The 15,100-nt window shown below is 39.4% G+C and overlaps 3 protein-coding genes across 3 annotated transcripts; all 3 read left to right on the forward strand.

Moving 5' to 3' along the window:
• Nucleotides 1–1,247: 1,247 nt before the first annotated feature.
• LOC111781075 (BTB/POZ domain and ankyrin repeat-containing protein NBCL-like) lies at nt 1,248–4,251 on the forward strand. The gene is made up of 2 exons (XM_023661493.2): nt 1,248–2,038; nt 3,273–4,251. The coding sequence occupies exons 1-2, from the start codon at nt 1,547–1,549 to the stop codon at nt 4,182–4,184; spliced, it is 1,404 nt and encodes a 467-aa protein (XP_023517261.2). The 5' UTR covers nt 1,248–1,546; the 3' UTR covers nt 4,185–4,251.
• A 3,611-nt stretch (nt 4,252–7,862) lies between these two features.
• Nucleotides 7,863–10,276, forward strand: LOC147786565 (uncharacterized). Its single transcript, XM_087120205.1, has 2 exons — nt 7,863–9,955; nt 10,222–10,276. Exons 1-2 carry the CDS (start codon nt 7,863–7,865, stop codon nt 10,274–10,276), a joined length of 2,148 nt encoding a protein of 715 aa, XP_086976331.1.
• A 2,132-nt stretch (nt 10,277–12,408) lies between these two features.
• Nucleotides 12,409–14,744, forward strand: LOC111781076 (galacturonosyltransferase 8). Its single transcript, XM_087119841.1, has 3 exons — nt 12,409–12,587; nt 12,890–14,167; nt 14,269–14,744. Exons 1-3 carry the CDS (start codon nt 12,480–12,482, stop codon nt 14,326–14,328), a joined length of 1,446 nt encoding a protein of 481 aa, XP_086975967.1. The 5' UTR covers nt 12,409–12,479; the 3' UTR covers nt 14,329–14,744.
• The last annotated feature ends 356 nt before the right edge of the window (nt 14,745–15,100 follow it).

The raw sequence follows: 15,100 nt of genomic DNA on the forward strand, positions 1-15,100 counted from the left end.
AGTAGTGGAAATCAAGTCAATTGTCGTTGACAGAGGATACGTTTATCTGAGAACTGAGAAAACTCGTTTACTTTTCTCGATTCTAACTGACACAAAATCTTAGTAAGAGTATGATTCCCCTATTGAAAATCTATGATATGTTATCTCGAGGTTGATTGAACTATGAGCTGAACCAACCGTAAAAACAACTTCTCTTACTAACACCATTATCTCTACGGTTAATGGAAGGATGCAAGTTTTATCGTAACAGCCCAATCCTGTAAGTGAAAAATGAATGAATAAATAAAAGATATTGTAACAGCCCAAACCCACCGCTAGTAGATATTGTCCACTTTGACCTATTACGTATCGCAGTCAGCCTCACCATTTTAAAACGTGTCTATTAAGGAGAAGTTTCCACACCCTTATAAAGAATGTTTCGTTCCACTCTCGAACCGATATGGGATCTCACAATCCACCCCTTTAGGATCCTAGCGTCCTCGCTGACTCATATCCCAGTGTCTAGCTCTAATACCAATTTGTCACGAGCCGATTTTTGAAGGTTCAAAAAATCAAACCGCGACAAGGAAACTAAACCAGATCTCAGTTGGAGAGTAGAACAAAGCATTCTGAGTGTGAAAATATCTCTCTAACAGACAAGTTTTAAAACCGTGAGCTGACAATTACACATAATAAGCATCATTTATAAGAGTGTGAAAATCTCTTCCTAACATACCCATTTTAAAACCCTGAGCTGACAGTTACACATAATAAGCATTCTTTATAAGAATATGAAAACCTGTCCTTAACAGACAGCATTTTAAAACCATGAGCTAACAGTTACACATAATAAGCATTACTTACAAGAGTAAAAATCTCTCTCTAAAAGACGCATTTTAAAACTATGAGAGTTACACATAATAAACATTCTTTATAAGAGTGAAAATCTCTTTCTAACAGACACGTTTTAAAACTGTGAACTGATAGCTACACATAATAAACATTCTTTATAAGAGTGTGAAAATCTCTCCCTAACAGACGCGTTTTAAAATCATGAGCGGACAGTTACACATAATAAGCATTCTTTATAAGAGTGAAAATCTCTCTCTAACAGACACGTTTTAAAACCGTGAGTTACACATAATAAGCATTCTTTATAAGAGTACGAAAATCTCTCTTTACCAAACATGTTTTAAAACCATGAACTGACAATTACACATTATAGATAAAAACAGACAATATTTATTAGACCGTGAGTGGTTACTATCTCTATCTCACATCCCCACATTAATTTATGCTAACATGTCTTTGTTTTGAGTACCTCGGTGTCTCAGAATAGTCACTCATATTCATAACCATAATCATCTCTCTCCTCTATGAACATCCAGAGTTCTTCCTTGAACAACAACGACAGATATTGATATCAATCATTTAAACTCACCAACTCCTTTTCTCTCTCCTTCAATCCATCAAAAATAAAAATAAAAATAAAAATAAAAATAAAAATTGAAAATTTCCCTCAACCCTAAACTCAAAAACCTCCTCCTTTCTTCTTCTTTGTTCAGCAATGACCTTTGAAGACTCCCTAAGATCTCTCTCCCTCGATTACCTTAACCTTCTCATCAACGGCCAAGCCTTCAGTGATGTCACCTTCAGCGTTGAGGGCCGCCTCGTCCACGCCCACCGCTGCATCCTCGCCGCTCGCAGCCTCTTCTTTAGGAAGTTCTTTTGCAGCTCCGACTCCTCTTGTGGGTCTGTTCTTGATTCTCGATTCGGTTCGGTTTTGGGTTCGAATTCCCGTGGCGGTGGGGCTAATACGCCTCCACCGCCACAGGGAGTGATCCCGGTTAATAGTGTTGGATATGAGGTGTTTCTGCTTCTCCTTCAGTTTTTGTATAGTGGGCAAGTCTCGATTTTGCCGCAGAAGCATGAGCCACGGCCGAATTGCGGCGAGAGAGGGTGTTGGCATACGCATTGCTCCTCCGCCGTTGATCTTGTTCTTGAAACTCTTGCTGCCGCTAGATCTTTTGGAGTTGAACAGCTCGCTTTGCTTACTCAGGTCCTATTTTTTTCTCTCATGAACTCATGAACTTGTGGCTTTGTCTGTTAGACACTTTCTTGATGTGAGATCCGTATTCGTTGGAAAAAGGAACGAAACAGTGGAAACCTCTTCCTAGCTGACGCGTTTTGTGAGGCTGACGGTGATATGTAATGGGTCAAAGCGGACAATATTTCCTAGCATTGGACTTGAGTTGTTACATATGGTATCAGAGTCAGTCACCAGTCACCGGATAGTGTGTCAGTGAGGACACTCGGCCTCCAAGAAGAGTGGATCTTGAGATCTCATATTGGTTGGAAAGGGGAATGAAACATTCTTTATAAAGATGTGGAAACCTCTCCCTAATAGATGTGTTTTAAAACCATGAGACTGACGGTGATATGTAATAGGTCAAAGCTGATAATATTTCCTAGCGATGACCTTTTGTTGTTATAAATTTTATCAAAACCAGTCACCGGACGGTGTGCCAGTGAGGACGTTGGATTGTGAGATTCCACGTTGGTTGGAGAGGGGAACAAAACATTTCTGATAAGGGTGTGGAAGCCTCTCCCTAGCAGACTTGTTTTGTGAGACTGACGACGATATGTAACAGGTCAAAGCATACAATATTTGCTAGCATTGAGCTTGAGTTGTTACATATGGTATCAAAGTCAGTCACCGAGCGGTGTGCCAGCGAGTATGCTGGATTGTGAGATTCCACGTTGGTTGGAGAGGAGAACGAAACATTTCTGATAAGGGTGTGGAAACCTCTCCCTAGTATACGTGTTTTGTGAGGCTGACGACGATATGTAACAAGTGGACAATATTTGCTAGCATTGGGCTTGGGTTGTTACATATGATATCAAAGTCAGTCACCGGACGGCGTGCCAGCAAGGACACTAGCCCCAAGGGAGGTGGATTGGGAGATCCCATATTAGTAGGAGGGGGAACGAAACATTCCTTATAAGGGTGTGGAAATCTCTCCTTAGCATACAAGGTTTTAAAACCGTGAGGTTGACAGCAATAAAGCGAACAATATTTGCTAGCGGTGGGCTTAAACTGTTACAAATGGTATCAGAACCAGTCATCAGACGGTATGCCAGCGACAACGTTGGATTGTGAGATCCCACATTGGTTGGAGAAGAAACCTCTCCCTAGTAGACGCGTTTTAAGCACTTTTAGGCACTTTTAGCGGAAGATTAAAGACTTAGTTCAATCATTAGATCATAATTTTGGTGTATTATGGAACAAACAGAAGCAATTGGTGAGCATGGTGGAGAAAGCTTCAATTGAAGATGTAATGAAAGTTCTAATTGCATCAAGAAAGCAAGACATGCACCATCTATGGACTACTTGTTCTCATCTAGTAGCAAAATCTGGCCTCCCAACCGAAGTTCTAGCGAAACACATTCCCCTCGACGTTGTCGCCAAAATCGAGGAGCTTCGCCTCAAATCCTCCCTCACTCGTCGATCATCGATACCTCATCACCACCACCACCACCACCTCGGCGCGGCAGCCGACCTAGAGGAGCAAAAGATTCATCGAATGCAAAGGGCATTGGACTCCTCCGACGTAGAGCTCGTCAAGCTAATGGTCATGGGCGAAGGTTTAAATCTCGACGAGGCATTAGCATTGCACTACGCCGTCGAGAATTGCAGTAGAGAAGTCGTGAAAGCCTTGCTCGAGCTCGGAGCAGCCGATGTGAACTACCCGGCCAGGCCAGCCGGGAAAACCCCGTTACACATTGCGTCCGAGATGGTGTCCTCGGACATGGTGGCGGTCCTCCTCGACCACCATGCCGACCCGACGATCCGAACCATCAATGGGGTGACACCGCTCGACATTCTCCGAACCCTAACCTCGGATTTCCTATTCAAAGGAGCTGTCCCAGGGATGACACACATAGAACCAAACAAGCTGAGGCTATGCTTGGAGTTGGTTCAATCAGCAGCACTTGTGATATCAAGAGAACAAGGGAACAACAACAATGCAAATGCTTCATCTTCAACACCAATATATCCTCCAATGAGCGAAGATCACAGCAGCAGCAGCAATGGAAGCAATGGAAGATTGGTTTATTTGAATCTTGGAGCAAATTCTGGTTCAGCTCAAATGGGAGCTGAAGGAACTGATCCGACACTGTACCACAATTCCCATGATTACTGAACACTTGGCTCAAATTTTATTACAAATCATTATTACATGTCCCATCATTTCATGCATTTATATATATATATATATATATATATATATATATATATATATATATATATATATATTGGTTCTTCAACTAAGAATGCTGGCAGCTATGGTGATTAAAACCCTAGCTACCAAGTTTGGGTTGTCCTATGTTTGAACCAATGCGTGTTACATGTTTTGTCAACGAATGGGATAAGGTCAAACATTTTTTTGTTTTGTCTTTTTTTTTTTTTTGTTTTGTTTCAAGAGATCTATAGGTAAGATTTACTTGAATAATCTAGTTGATTTAAAGCGTTAGACTTTATTTGATTTGACCCCGAAATTTCAATAAAACATTTATCTAACCCAAATCATAAAAGTTGAGTTGGGTTTGATTTTTTTCGATTTGAGTTGGGTTCATTTTTTGAAAAGAAAAAATTTGGATTTGTTTGTGGGTTGACATTCTCTTGGTCGGTTCAACCAGACCTACTCAATCCTGTTCTACTTTTAAGATTATTATGAAAATTAAAAGTATTTAATGTTTGTAACGGATATTAGTTATTAATGTAACATGAATAGTAGATAAGTAGGATTGTTTAAATAATTAAAAAAAAACTAACCACTCATTATCTGTCACCTCATAAGCACCCGAGACTTTACTCCAACTGATTGGAATGACACTCCGTCGTCAAATTTTACTCGTCACCACTTCAAAAATAGATGACTATTTAATTCGTCATATAGCATAGATATATAGAATTGGAAATTAATGGATAGAGTTCCCTACTCTTACATAGTTCATTCAATGCCTATTTTCTTTTCCTATATATGGACCAAAAATAATGATAATGATTACTTCCCCAATCTTATTCAATAAACAAATTTTTTTTCTATTTATACTCACAGACCAACCCAAGTCTTTCAAACATGTTTTGTTTGCGTTATGTTATTTATCGCTCATAAGAGTGAAGACTATCTCCACATACTAACACGAGTTTTTTCACCATGTTTTGTCCTCACTCACATGCATTATAAGAAAATTCATAAGAGGTCACCCGGCATAAAATTGCTCTAACGAAAGCATGCTTAAAAGTTTTTATGATTGAACCACCGAAAAGAAAAGTGCACATAGTGACTTTCAATTCTTTTAAGATCATCCTCACAGACAATTATCACGGTCATACTCCTTCAAATTGTGCGACATCGTGATCTTGACACGCTTACGACAAGTCTTAAGGGAGACTCAAGCCCCATTCACATTTTTCGCCCTACTTTGTCACTTCGTCGGAACTTAAGCAAGGTTCGCATTCACCAATCGAACATCACTTGTACAAAATCAAAGCTTATTCAGCCACACATGCCGCCTACACATGTATTTTCCATCGTCTATGACACAACGTCGCATCTCATCATCATCTCTGTTCCCAACAATATGACCCATGCATCATAATGTCAACCCATATCTTGGGACAACTTAGCCATCTTAACTTGCTTGAACACATCCGTTGGGAACTAACCAATGTATCGATCATCTCATATATATATATATATATATATATATATATATATATATATATATATATATATATATATATATATAGATATATATATATATATATTCAAAATCTAGGTCAAAGAAATTGAATAACCATATGCAATGATTTGTCTTTGGTAAGTGAAAATAATTTATTTTGTGCAAGTTGATAGCACATGTGACTTTCTATCAACTAGAGAGGAAAAAAAGTGAAGCAAAATTATTAAAATAAATAATTATTTCCGTACAGAAATTATTTTCTGGTTTATGTGCAATATTGGTTGATGCACCAGTAGACCTATATGTACAATATATATAGATATAGTCTTAGCCTTTTCCTCTTTTTTGTTCAATAATTATCATCAATGTTCAAATCAGTCACCCACATGATATACAATTACATGGTGTGTCCATAAAACAAGTTTTCAACATCGCTAGCGTTTCAATCTCGTTCGAATACGTTTGACGTTACTTGTTGAGTATTAGCACTAATCATCAAGTGACTTTATTATTGGGGTCGGAGAATGCAATCACATGTAATATAGTTCATGGTGGAACCTAGTTTCAATTCAACTACTGAAAAACTAAGTTGGTTTGTCGAGCAGAGATGAGAGAAATTTACGAGGGATCATTGACATACAGATTTATGACAAAGAATTTCAAGTTTAATAAGACACCCTTATTGTTGCACAGATAAACAATAAACACATACTGTGATATCTCTCATTGGTTGGAGAGGGGAATGAAGCATTTCTTATAAGAGTATGAGAACCTCTCCCTAGTAGACGCGTTTTAAAACCGTGAGCCTGATAGCGTTATGTAACAGCCCAAAATGGACAATATCAACTAGTAGTGGGCTTGAGCTATTACAAATGGTAATAGAGTCAGACACGGGGCGGTGTGCCAGTGACGATGTTAGGCCCCCAAAAGGAGTGAATTGTGATATCTCACATTGGTTGGAGAGGGGAACGAAGCATTCCTTATATGAGTGTGGAAACCTCTCCCTAGTAGATGTGTTTTAAAACTATGAGGCTGACGACGATACATAACACCCCAAAGCAAATAATATCAACTAGTGGTGAGCTTAGGCTGTTACAAATGGTATTGAGCCAGACACCGAAGACGCTGGACCTTAAGGGAGGTGGATTGTGAGATCTCACATTGGTTGGAGAGGTGAACGAAGCATTCTTTATAAGAGTATAGAAACATTTCCCTAATAGACGCATTTTAAAACCGTGAGGCTGACGGCAATACATAACGGGCCAAAGCGGACAATATCAACTAGCGGTAGACTTAGGTTGTTACAAATAGTATTAGGGCCAGACACCGAGCGGTGTACTAGTGACTAGGCCTCCAAGAAAGGTGGATTGTGAGATCTCACATTGGTTGGAGAGGTGAACGAAACATTCCTTATAAGGGTGTAGAAATCTCTCCCTAGTAGACACGTTTTAAAACCGTGAGGCTAACGGCAATACGCAACGGCTATTCCAGACACCACTCATTCCTATTCTCTCCTATTAAGATATGCCAATAAATCATAACTCTCCTTGGTCTTGCTGTATGATCTATCTCCTGAAACGAGTTCATGAATTGTTCCTTCGAACTCAAATGAAGCTCCAACCTGGTTTCTTGACAAGATCTTTCTCATACACAACACTACGTAATTTTTCAATTTCATGCCATTGACCAACACTAGCCTGTGTTGAGATATGATTCAAAGTATTCAAAATGAATATGATTTGAAGTAGTTGAGATACGATTCAAATATTCAAACTACCAAGATTTTAGGAGATTTTAGGAGATTGTTAGTAGATTTGAATTTATCTAGATTTGCATGATTTACTATTTATGGTCCAGTGTATTAGCTATAAATACTGGAATTGTGTAACCCTCCAAGCATCAAGTCAGTAGACATTAATAAAGCACTGCAGCTTCTATCTATTCTCATCTATTCCTATCTCTTTCACTATCCCTTTTTCCAACAATTTTGGTATCAGAGCCAGGTTCGTTCGACACGAGGGCGAGTGATTATTTTCTTTCACAAAACAAAAATGGCAGTAGCTGGTTTTTCTTCCTCTGCACCGTTGTTACCAATATTTAATGGTGAGAAATACGAGTGGTGGAGCATCAAGATGAAGACCTTGCTCAGATCGCAGGAGCTATGGGACTTGGTGGAGCACGGGTTTGCTGATGTATTAGAACCCACAATAGAAGAAAAGGAGAGACTAAGAGAAACCAAGAAAAACGATGCCAAGGCTCTATTCATTATTCAGCAAGCAGTTCATGAGACTATTTTTTCACGAATTGCAGCAGCAACCACATCAAAGCAGGCATGGTCAATTCTACAGAAGGAGTTTCTAGGAGACTCAAAGGTCATGACAGTGAAATTGCAATCTCTAAGACGTGATTTTGAAACTCTACTCATGACGAATGGCGAATCAATTGCTGATTTTTTGTCAAGATCAATGGCAATAGTCAGTCAGATGCGTACCTATGGAGAGAAAATTTCAAACGAAACAATTGTTGCAAAGGTGTTGAGAAGCTTGACTCCAAAGTTTGACCATGTGGTGGCCGCCATAGAAGAAGCTAAGGATCTATCCATACTCTCCGTTGATGAACTGATGGGCTCGCTTCAGGCTCATGAGGCAAGAATCAATAGAGCATCAGAAAGAAACGAAGAAAAGGCACTACAAGTGAAGGAGACAACCAATAACGAAAGAGAGAATATTCATTTAGCAGGTAGAAGTCGTGGAAGAGGAGGATTTCGCAACTTCCATGGTGGTCGTGATAACAGTTGGAGAAGTGATGGACATCTTCATATGAACGGCCTGAAAATACTTAGGGATAAAGGTATGGTTTTCGGATTACCAAGAATTGACTCAACTAATTTATGTGAAGGATGCATTTATGGCAAGCAGACTAGGAAGTCCTTTCCTGTTGGAAAAGCTAAAAGAGCTTCACATTATCTAGAACTAATTCATGCTGATTTATGTGGGCCAATGCAAACGAAGTCCTTGGGTGGAAGTATATACTTTTTACTATTCGTTGATGACTATAGTCGCATGAGCTGGGTTTACTTCCTACAACATAAGTCAGAAACTTTTCAGAAGTTCCAGATTTTTAAAGCTATGGTAGAGAACCAAAGTGGCTGTCACATTAAAGTTCTTCGCACAGACAGAGGTGGCGAGTTCATATCTAAAGATTTCAATCTCTTTTGTGAAGAAGAGGGCATCCAAAGGGAATTAACAGCTCCCTACACTCCAGAACAGAATGGAATCGCTGAACGAAAAAATCGAACTATTGTGGAGATGGCAAGAAGTATGTTACAAGCAAGGAGACTTCCAAACCAATTTTGGGCCGAAGCCGTAGCAACATCTGTTTATCTATTAAACATCTCACCAACAAAGGCGGTTATGAATCGAACTCCTTATGAAGCATGGCATGGAAGGAAACCATCTGTAAGTCATTTACGAATCTTTGGTTGTGTTGCTTATGCTTTGAAACATCCTCAAACTCGTCAAAAGCTTGATGAAAAATCTGAAAAATGCATTTTCATTGGCTATTGTACTCAATCAAAGGCATATAAACTATACAACCCCGTTAGTGAAAAGATTTTAGTTAGAAGAGATGTAATATTTAATGAAAACGTGAGTTGGGATTGGAGTAAAGAACAGGAGCAGCAAAAGATTACAGTTGAAGTTTCCCCAAATGAAGAGACAAGGGTCAACTCTAGTGCATCTCCCAGTGGATCCACTGCAACACAAAGTGTGTCAAATTCATCATCTTCAGCATCACTTAATAGCAATTCTTCTCTTGAAGAACTTTCGGATGAGACACCTCCAAGGAAGTATAAATCTTTAGCTGACATATATGCATCATGTCAGTTTGCTCTTACTATTTCAGACCCTATGAATTATGAAGAAGCAACTGAAAAAGAAGACGGGAAGAAAGCCATGGTAGTAGAGATGCAGTCCGTTAAGAAAGATGGAACATGGGATATGGTTGACCTACCAAACGAAAAGTTTTATGGAGATTTACAAGAAGAGGTTTATGTAACACCGCTAGAGGGATTCATAAAGGAAGACAAAGAAACAAAGGTATACAAGTTGAGACAGACATTGTACGGGTTAAAGCAGACATACTTACGAAGGCCTTGTCAGAAGAAAAACTCTGTACTTACATCTGCAACTTTGAATCATGGGGGAGTGTTGAGATATGATTCAAAGTATTCAAAATGAATATGATTTGAAGTAGTTGAGATACGATTCAAATATTCAAACTACCAAGATTTTAGGAGATTTTAGGAGATTGTTAGTAGATTTGAATTTATCTAGATTTGCATGATTTACTATTTATGGTCCAGTGTATTAGCTATAAATACTGGAATTGTGTAACCCTCCAAGCATCAAGTCAGTAGACATTAATAAAGCACTGCAGCTTCTATCTATTCTCATCTATTCCTATCTCTTTCACTATCCCTTTTTCCAACAGCTTGTGCGTTGCTCATATCCCTCAATCATCCAAGTCCATGCCACAATATCTTTAGCCACAATATCTTTAGCCAACATGTTCTAGCAGAAGGAATGCTTCCATCTCTTACATACATGCTCATGAGAGATGTTTCATAATGTGTACGACCAATTTCCAATCCATAGATTAGGATGAGGTACAATGTACATTGCAGAGTGTCACAATCATACTATGAATAGGGTAGATTGTGACTCTAACGTCGAGACAAGGAAAACGGCATCCCTCAAGTGGTGCCCATCTGGCCACGCGAGGGCCAATATAAAAGAGTGTTATGATGCGATCGAAGAGGACGGTGCATCATCCAACACACCATATAACGTGTGCATTGAAGAGAAGACGAGGATAAACAAGATAGGGGCAATGAGTAGACTTGAGTGTTAAAGATAGGCTTGTTGAAGGGTCAGGTAGGGTCTCGACCTAAGCCTCGAAAGTCAGGGTTCCAGAGGAAATTTGGGCATGTGGTTCTGGAGTCAAGTCCATTCATATAAAATATGAAAGCTCGCCAAATTTGGAGTTTGATCGGACACCAGATGGACAATCCACATCACCGTATGTACATTCGCAAAAATCATGTCTATAACTGCTATATTGGAAATACCTCAAAATGTACTATAAGGAAGGCATGATGTTAGCTCCCCACCACCCTTGGCCTTGTGGCCTAAGCAAGCTATCTTATGGCACATACGTGTGTCACAGTGAGGACGAGCGTTACAAGATGAGTGTCTTAGACGACTTCCTTTGAAATGGGTCTTTCAAGGACAGTGTCCCGTGCCAACATTGTGCCTTAACCCATGTGTCAGAGGTTGAATCATACACCCACTATCCGGTACGGAGTCTGTAAATGATATGACATACACGGGAGGGTCCAATGCCTCAATAGAACCTAGATTGATGGATGTTCGGAATGTCCCGATATTATGAACGACACGTGGGCCTGTTCTCGATGGCATGACCGAGGGAGTTGTGATGGCTAACAACACCCTATGACTTGGGATGACATCAAGACATGTGGGTCATGTTAATTAAGAACTAAGATGATTTGAGATGCAACATTGCACATGAAAAACCTTGGCCTCAAGTAAGGACAAGGTCTAGCCGAATGACTTGACCTACTGTAGAGGCAAGTCGATTTGGTCGCAGAAGATTGTACATGCATGCGCAGCCAACATGTGTGGCCGAACAAGCATGGATTTCACACAAGTTATATTCGGTGGGTGAAGACAAACCTCACCTAAGGTCCAACGAAGCCACAAAGTCGGGCGAAGAAGGAATATGGGGCTTGGGTTCCTCTCAAGACTAGTCGTGAGCGTGTCAAGATCACGATACCGAGTAGTTGAAAAAGTAGGACAGTGACAATGAGCACCCAAATTGGTTTAAGCAATTGAAACGCTCGGTTTCATGCCAACTGCTTGCATATTTGGTTGAAGATCTCAACTTGCTCTTTTGATAATAAAACTAGACATCATTCCTCCCCAGGTAACGACGGACCTATGAGGAATTTCTCTAAACATAATTGAAATCTTCAACTCTAGAAACATGGCATACATATCCAACAAAGAAGTAAGCAAAAAACCATAAAAAAAAAAAAAAAAAAAAAAAAGACCAGTTTTAATAGCCAAAAGGAAGGTAGAACTTCACCTGGGATCAGAAGCTCCAAATCAGATGTCGCTGCCGTTGATATGAGTGTGGTTAATGTCCCAATGCTGAGCGGAACTTCACCCATGATTTTGTTGAACATGTCCACAAACAACATCACTGACTTAGAAACCAAGTCTCTCTTAGACATTTCATCGAACACCTAACGAGCATAAACCAAACAATATATAAATCGAATAGAATACGAATCATACCTCTATAGAAATCGTAGCGGGAAGTACGTGTTTCGACAATATGAAACTTCTACAAGATTTGAAAATCTTCCTCACTATAACTCGAACACGTAAAACTACGACTCATTGGAAGTCTCTGGAGAGAAAATACTCAGAAAAGTTTTGAGTCTAAACAAATTATGAAATGGAGAGAAATTTAATAATATATTTTATTTAAATCATATTTAAAATATCTATAAAAAAAATTAATTAAAATTATTTGGAATTTAAAAGTATATATATATATATATTTATTAATTCTCTCTTAGATTCTGATTTAAATTTCTGTTCTTCAACCTCTCTATCTGAGTGGGGAAAACTCACGGAAAAGAGGAAGGAATTCCTCGAAACATGGCCAGAATCTTCTCCTTCAGAGTCCTCGCCTCGGTTGCGTTCTTCGTCGTCGTCTTTCTCTCGATCATCTCTTTCTGTACTCACACTGTCAATCTCCCCCTTTCGGTAACTGCTCTACTCATTGTCCTCATGATTTTTTTGTTCTTGCTTACTGAGAAACGTAATTAATGCCTGTGTTATGTTTTTTTTCTTTTAATCACTTGACTTGGAAATCGGAGTGTTTTGGATCCGGCACTGATTGATGTTTAGTCCGAATTCGGAATTCTGCTTGAAATTGATTAGTTTTTATGAATGCGTTTGATTTTCGGATATTTGGATTTATTGTGTTGTTTATTTGTTATTTGTTTTTGTTGAAGTTCGTTGGAGTATGATTTTAGTTATGTAGTTTATTTGTTGTATGTAATTAGGGTTCTGGTTCTGGTTCTGGTTCTGGTTCTGTTTCTGGTACTGGCTCTCATCGGATCAACTACGTGAGAAGATCTCCATTGGATGTGGAATCGGATCCTCTTAAACCGCGGCTGGATCGGATCCTGAAGCAAGCCGATGACAATCGCAATTTGCTTCATGCCTATTCATCTTATGCTCGAAGGCTTAAGCTTGAGTACTCAAAGCTCGTTAGGGTTTGCACGGATGTTGCTCAGAACTATACAGATCTCAATAGTAAACCTGCTTACAGTAGTCTTTTTGAGCGTGGAACCTCTTCTTTAGATGAGGCTCTGCTTCGTCAACTTGAGAAGGAGGTGAAAGAGCGAATCAAAGTCACCAGACAAGTGATTTCTGAAGCGAAAGAGTCATTCGACAATCAACTTAAGATCCAGAAGTTGAAGGATAACATTTTTGCAGTGAATGAACAGTTGACGAAGGCGAAGAAACAAGGAGCTTTCTCGAGTTTGATTGCTGCCAAGTCTCTTCCAAAGAGTTTGCATTGCATTGCAATGAGGTTGATGGAAGAGAGAATTGCAAATCCTGGAAAATATTCAGATATAGGAAAGCCAGTACCGCCCGAAATAGAGGATCCAGAGCTGTACCATTATGCCATATTCTCGGATAATGTCGTTGCTGCATCGGTGGTAGTTAACTCTGCTGTGAAGAACGCCGAAGAGCCATGGAAGCATGTGTTTCATGTTGTCACTGACAAGATGAATCTTGGAGCAATGCAAGTTATGTTCAAATTGAAGGACTACAATGGCGCTCACATTGAAGTCAAGGCAGTGGAGGATTATAAGTTCTTGAATTCTTCTTACGTTCCAGTGCTTCGCCAATTAGAGTCTGCAAATTTACAGAGGTTTTACTTCGAGAGCAGCGTTGAGAATGCAACGAAGGACACGACGAATATGAAGTTCAGAAACCCCAAGTATCTATCGATTTTGAACCATCTGCGGTTTTACTTGCCTGAGATGTATCCAAAACTACACAGAATTTTGTTTTTAGATGATGACATAGTGGTGCAGAAGGACTTGACTGGCCTGTGGAAGATTGATATGAATGGGAAAGTAAATGGTGCAGTGGAGACTTGTTTTGGCTCGTTCCATAGATATGCACAGTACATGAACTTCTCGCATCCGTTAATCAAAGAGAAGTTCGATCCCAAGGCGTGTGCGTGGGCTTACGGGATGAACTTCTTCGATTTGGACGCATGGAGAAGGGAAAACTGCACAGAAGATTATCACTATTGGCAGAATATGGTAAGTTTTTTTTGACGAAATGGGACAGACCCATTTCAAGTTTCTGACTTGAACTCACAATTAACTTCATCTTGGCTGACTATTTATTATGGTATGTGCAGAATGAGAATCGAACATTGTGGAAACTGGGGACACTGCCACCTGGTTTAATCACATTTTAGTCGACGACGAAGCCACTGGACAAGACATGGCACGTTCTCGGACTCGGTTACAATCCCAGCATTAGCAAGGAAGAGATTGAAAATGCTGCAGTTGTGCACTTCAATGGGAACATGAAGCCATGGTTAGACATTGCTATCTCCCAGTTTAAGCCATATTGGACAAAGTACGTGGATTATGACTTGGAGTTTGTTGAATCCTGCAACCTTGGGCTTTAGAATCAATCATCTATAGAGTAGTTAGTCGTTTTATAGGAGGAGATATTGGCTGTTGCTAACATTTAGCTTTGCTTTTGTCTACAGTCTTTCAAACATTATTCTTTTATTCTTTTATTCTTTTCTGCTTGCTTGCTGGCTTGCTTGCTATGAATATTTTTGGTTGAAGTAATTATTATGTAAATTTTGTTTTGTGGTCTTCATTAGTTTCATGTGAATAATTCAAGTAGATCCCATATCTCATATCTCATTTAAGAATCAAATATTGTACATTTAGATATAGAGGTAAACATTTAGAATCAAAATTAATTTGGTAATTCAAATGAATTGAACACACCCACTCATTATAAATAAAACTCAAACCTACTAAGCTCGTCCTTCCCTGACGACATCCTTCATTCTGCAACTTCAACCACGACAGCCTCCACTGGGTTGAAGACGAAGAAAGGAAGTGCAGGCCTGTGTGAGGCATTTCAACAAACAGGTACGGAGCATCAAGTGGAGTGGAAATTATCCACCATTCCCATAACTCTGCATCCTAAATCGGAAAAATTGATTT

Source organism: Cucurbita pepo, chromosome 19 (genome assembly GCF_057944985.1).
Source record: "Cucurbita pepo subsp. pepo isolate OVF chromosome 19, ASM5794498v1, whole genome shotgun sequence".
NCBI lineage: Eukaryota > Viridiplantae > Streptophyta > Magnoliopsida > Cucurbitales > Cucurbitaceae > Cucurbita > Cucurbita pepo.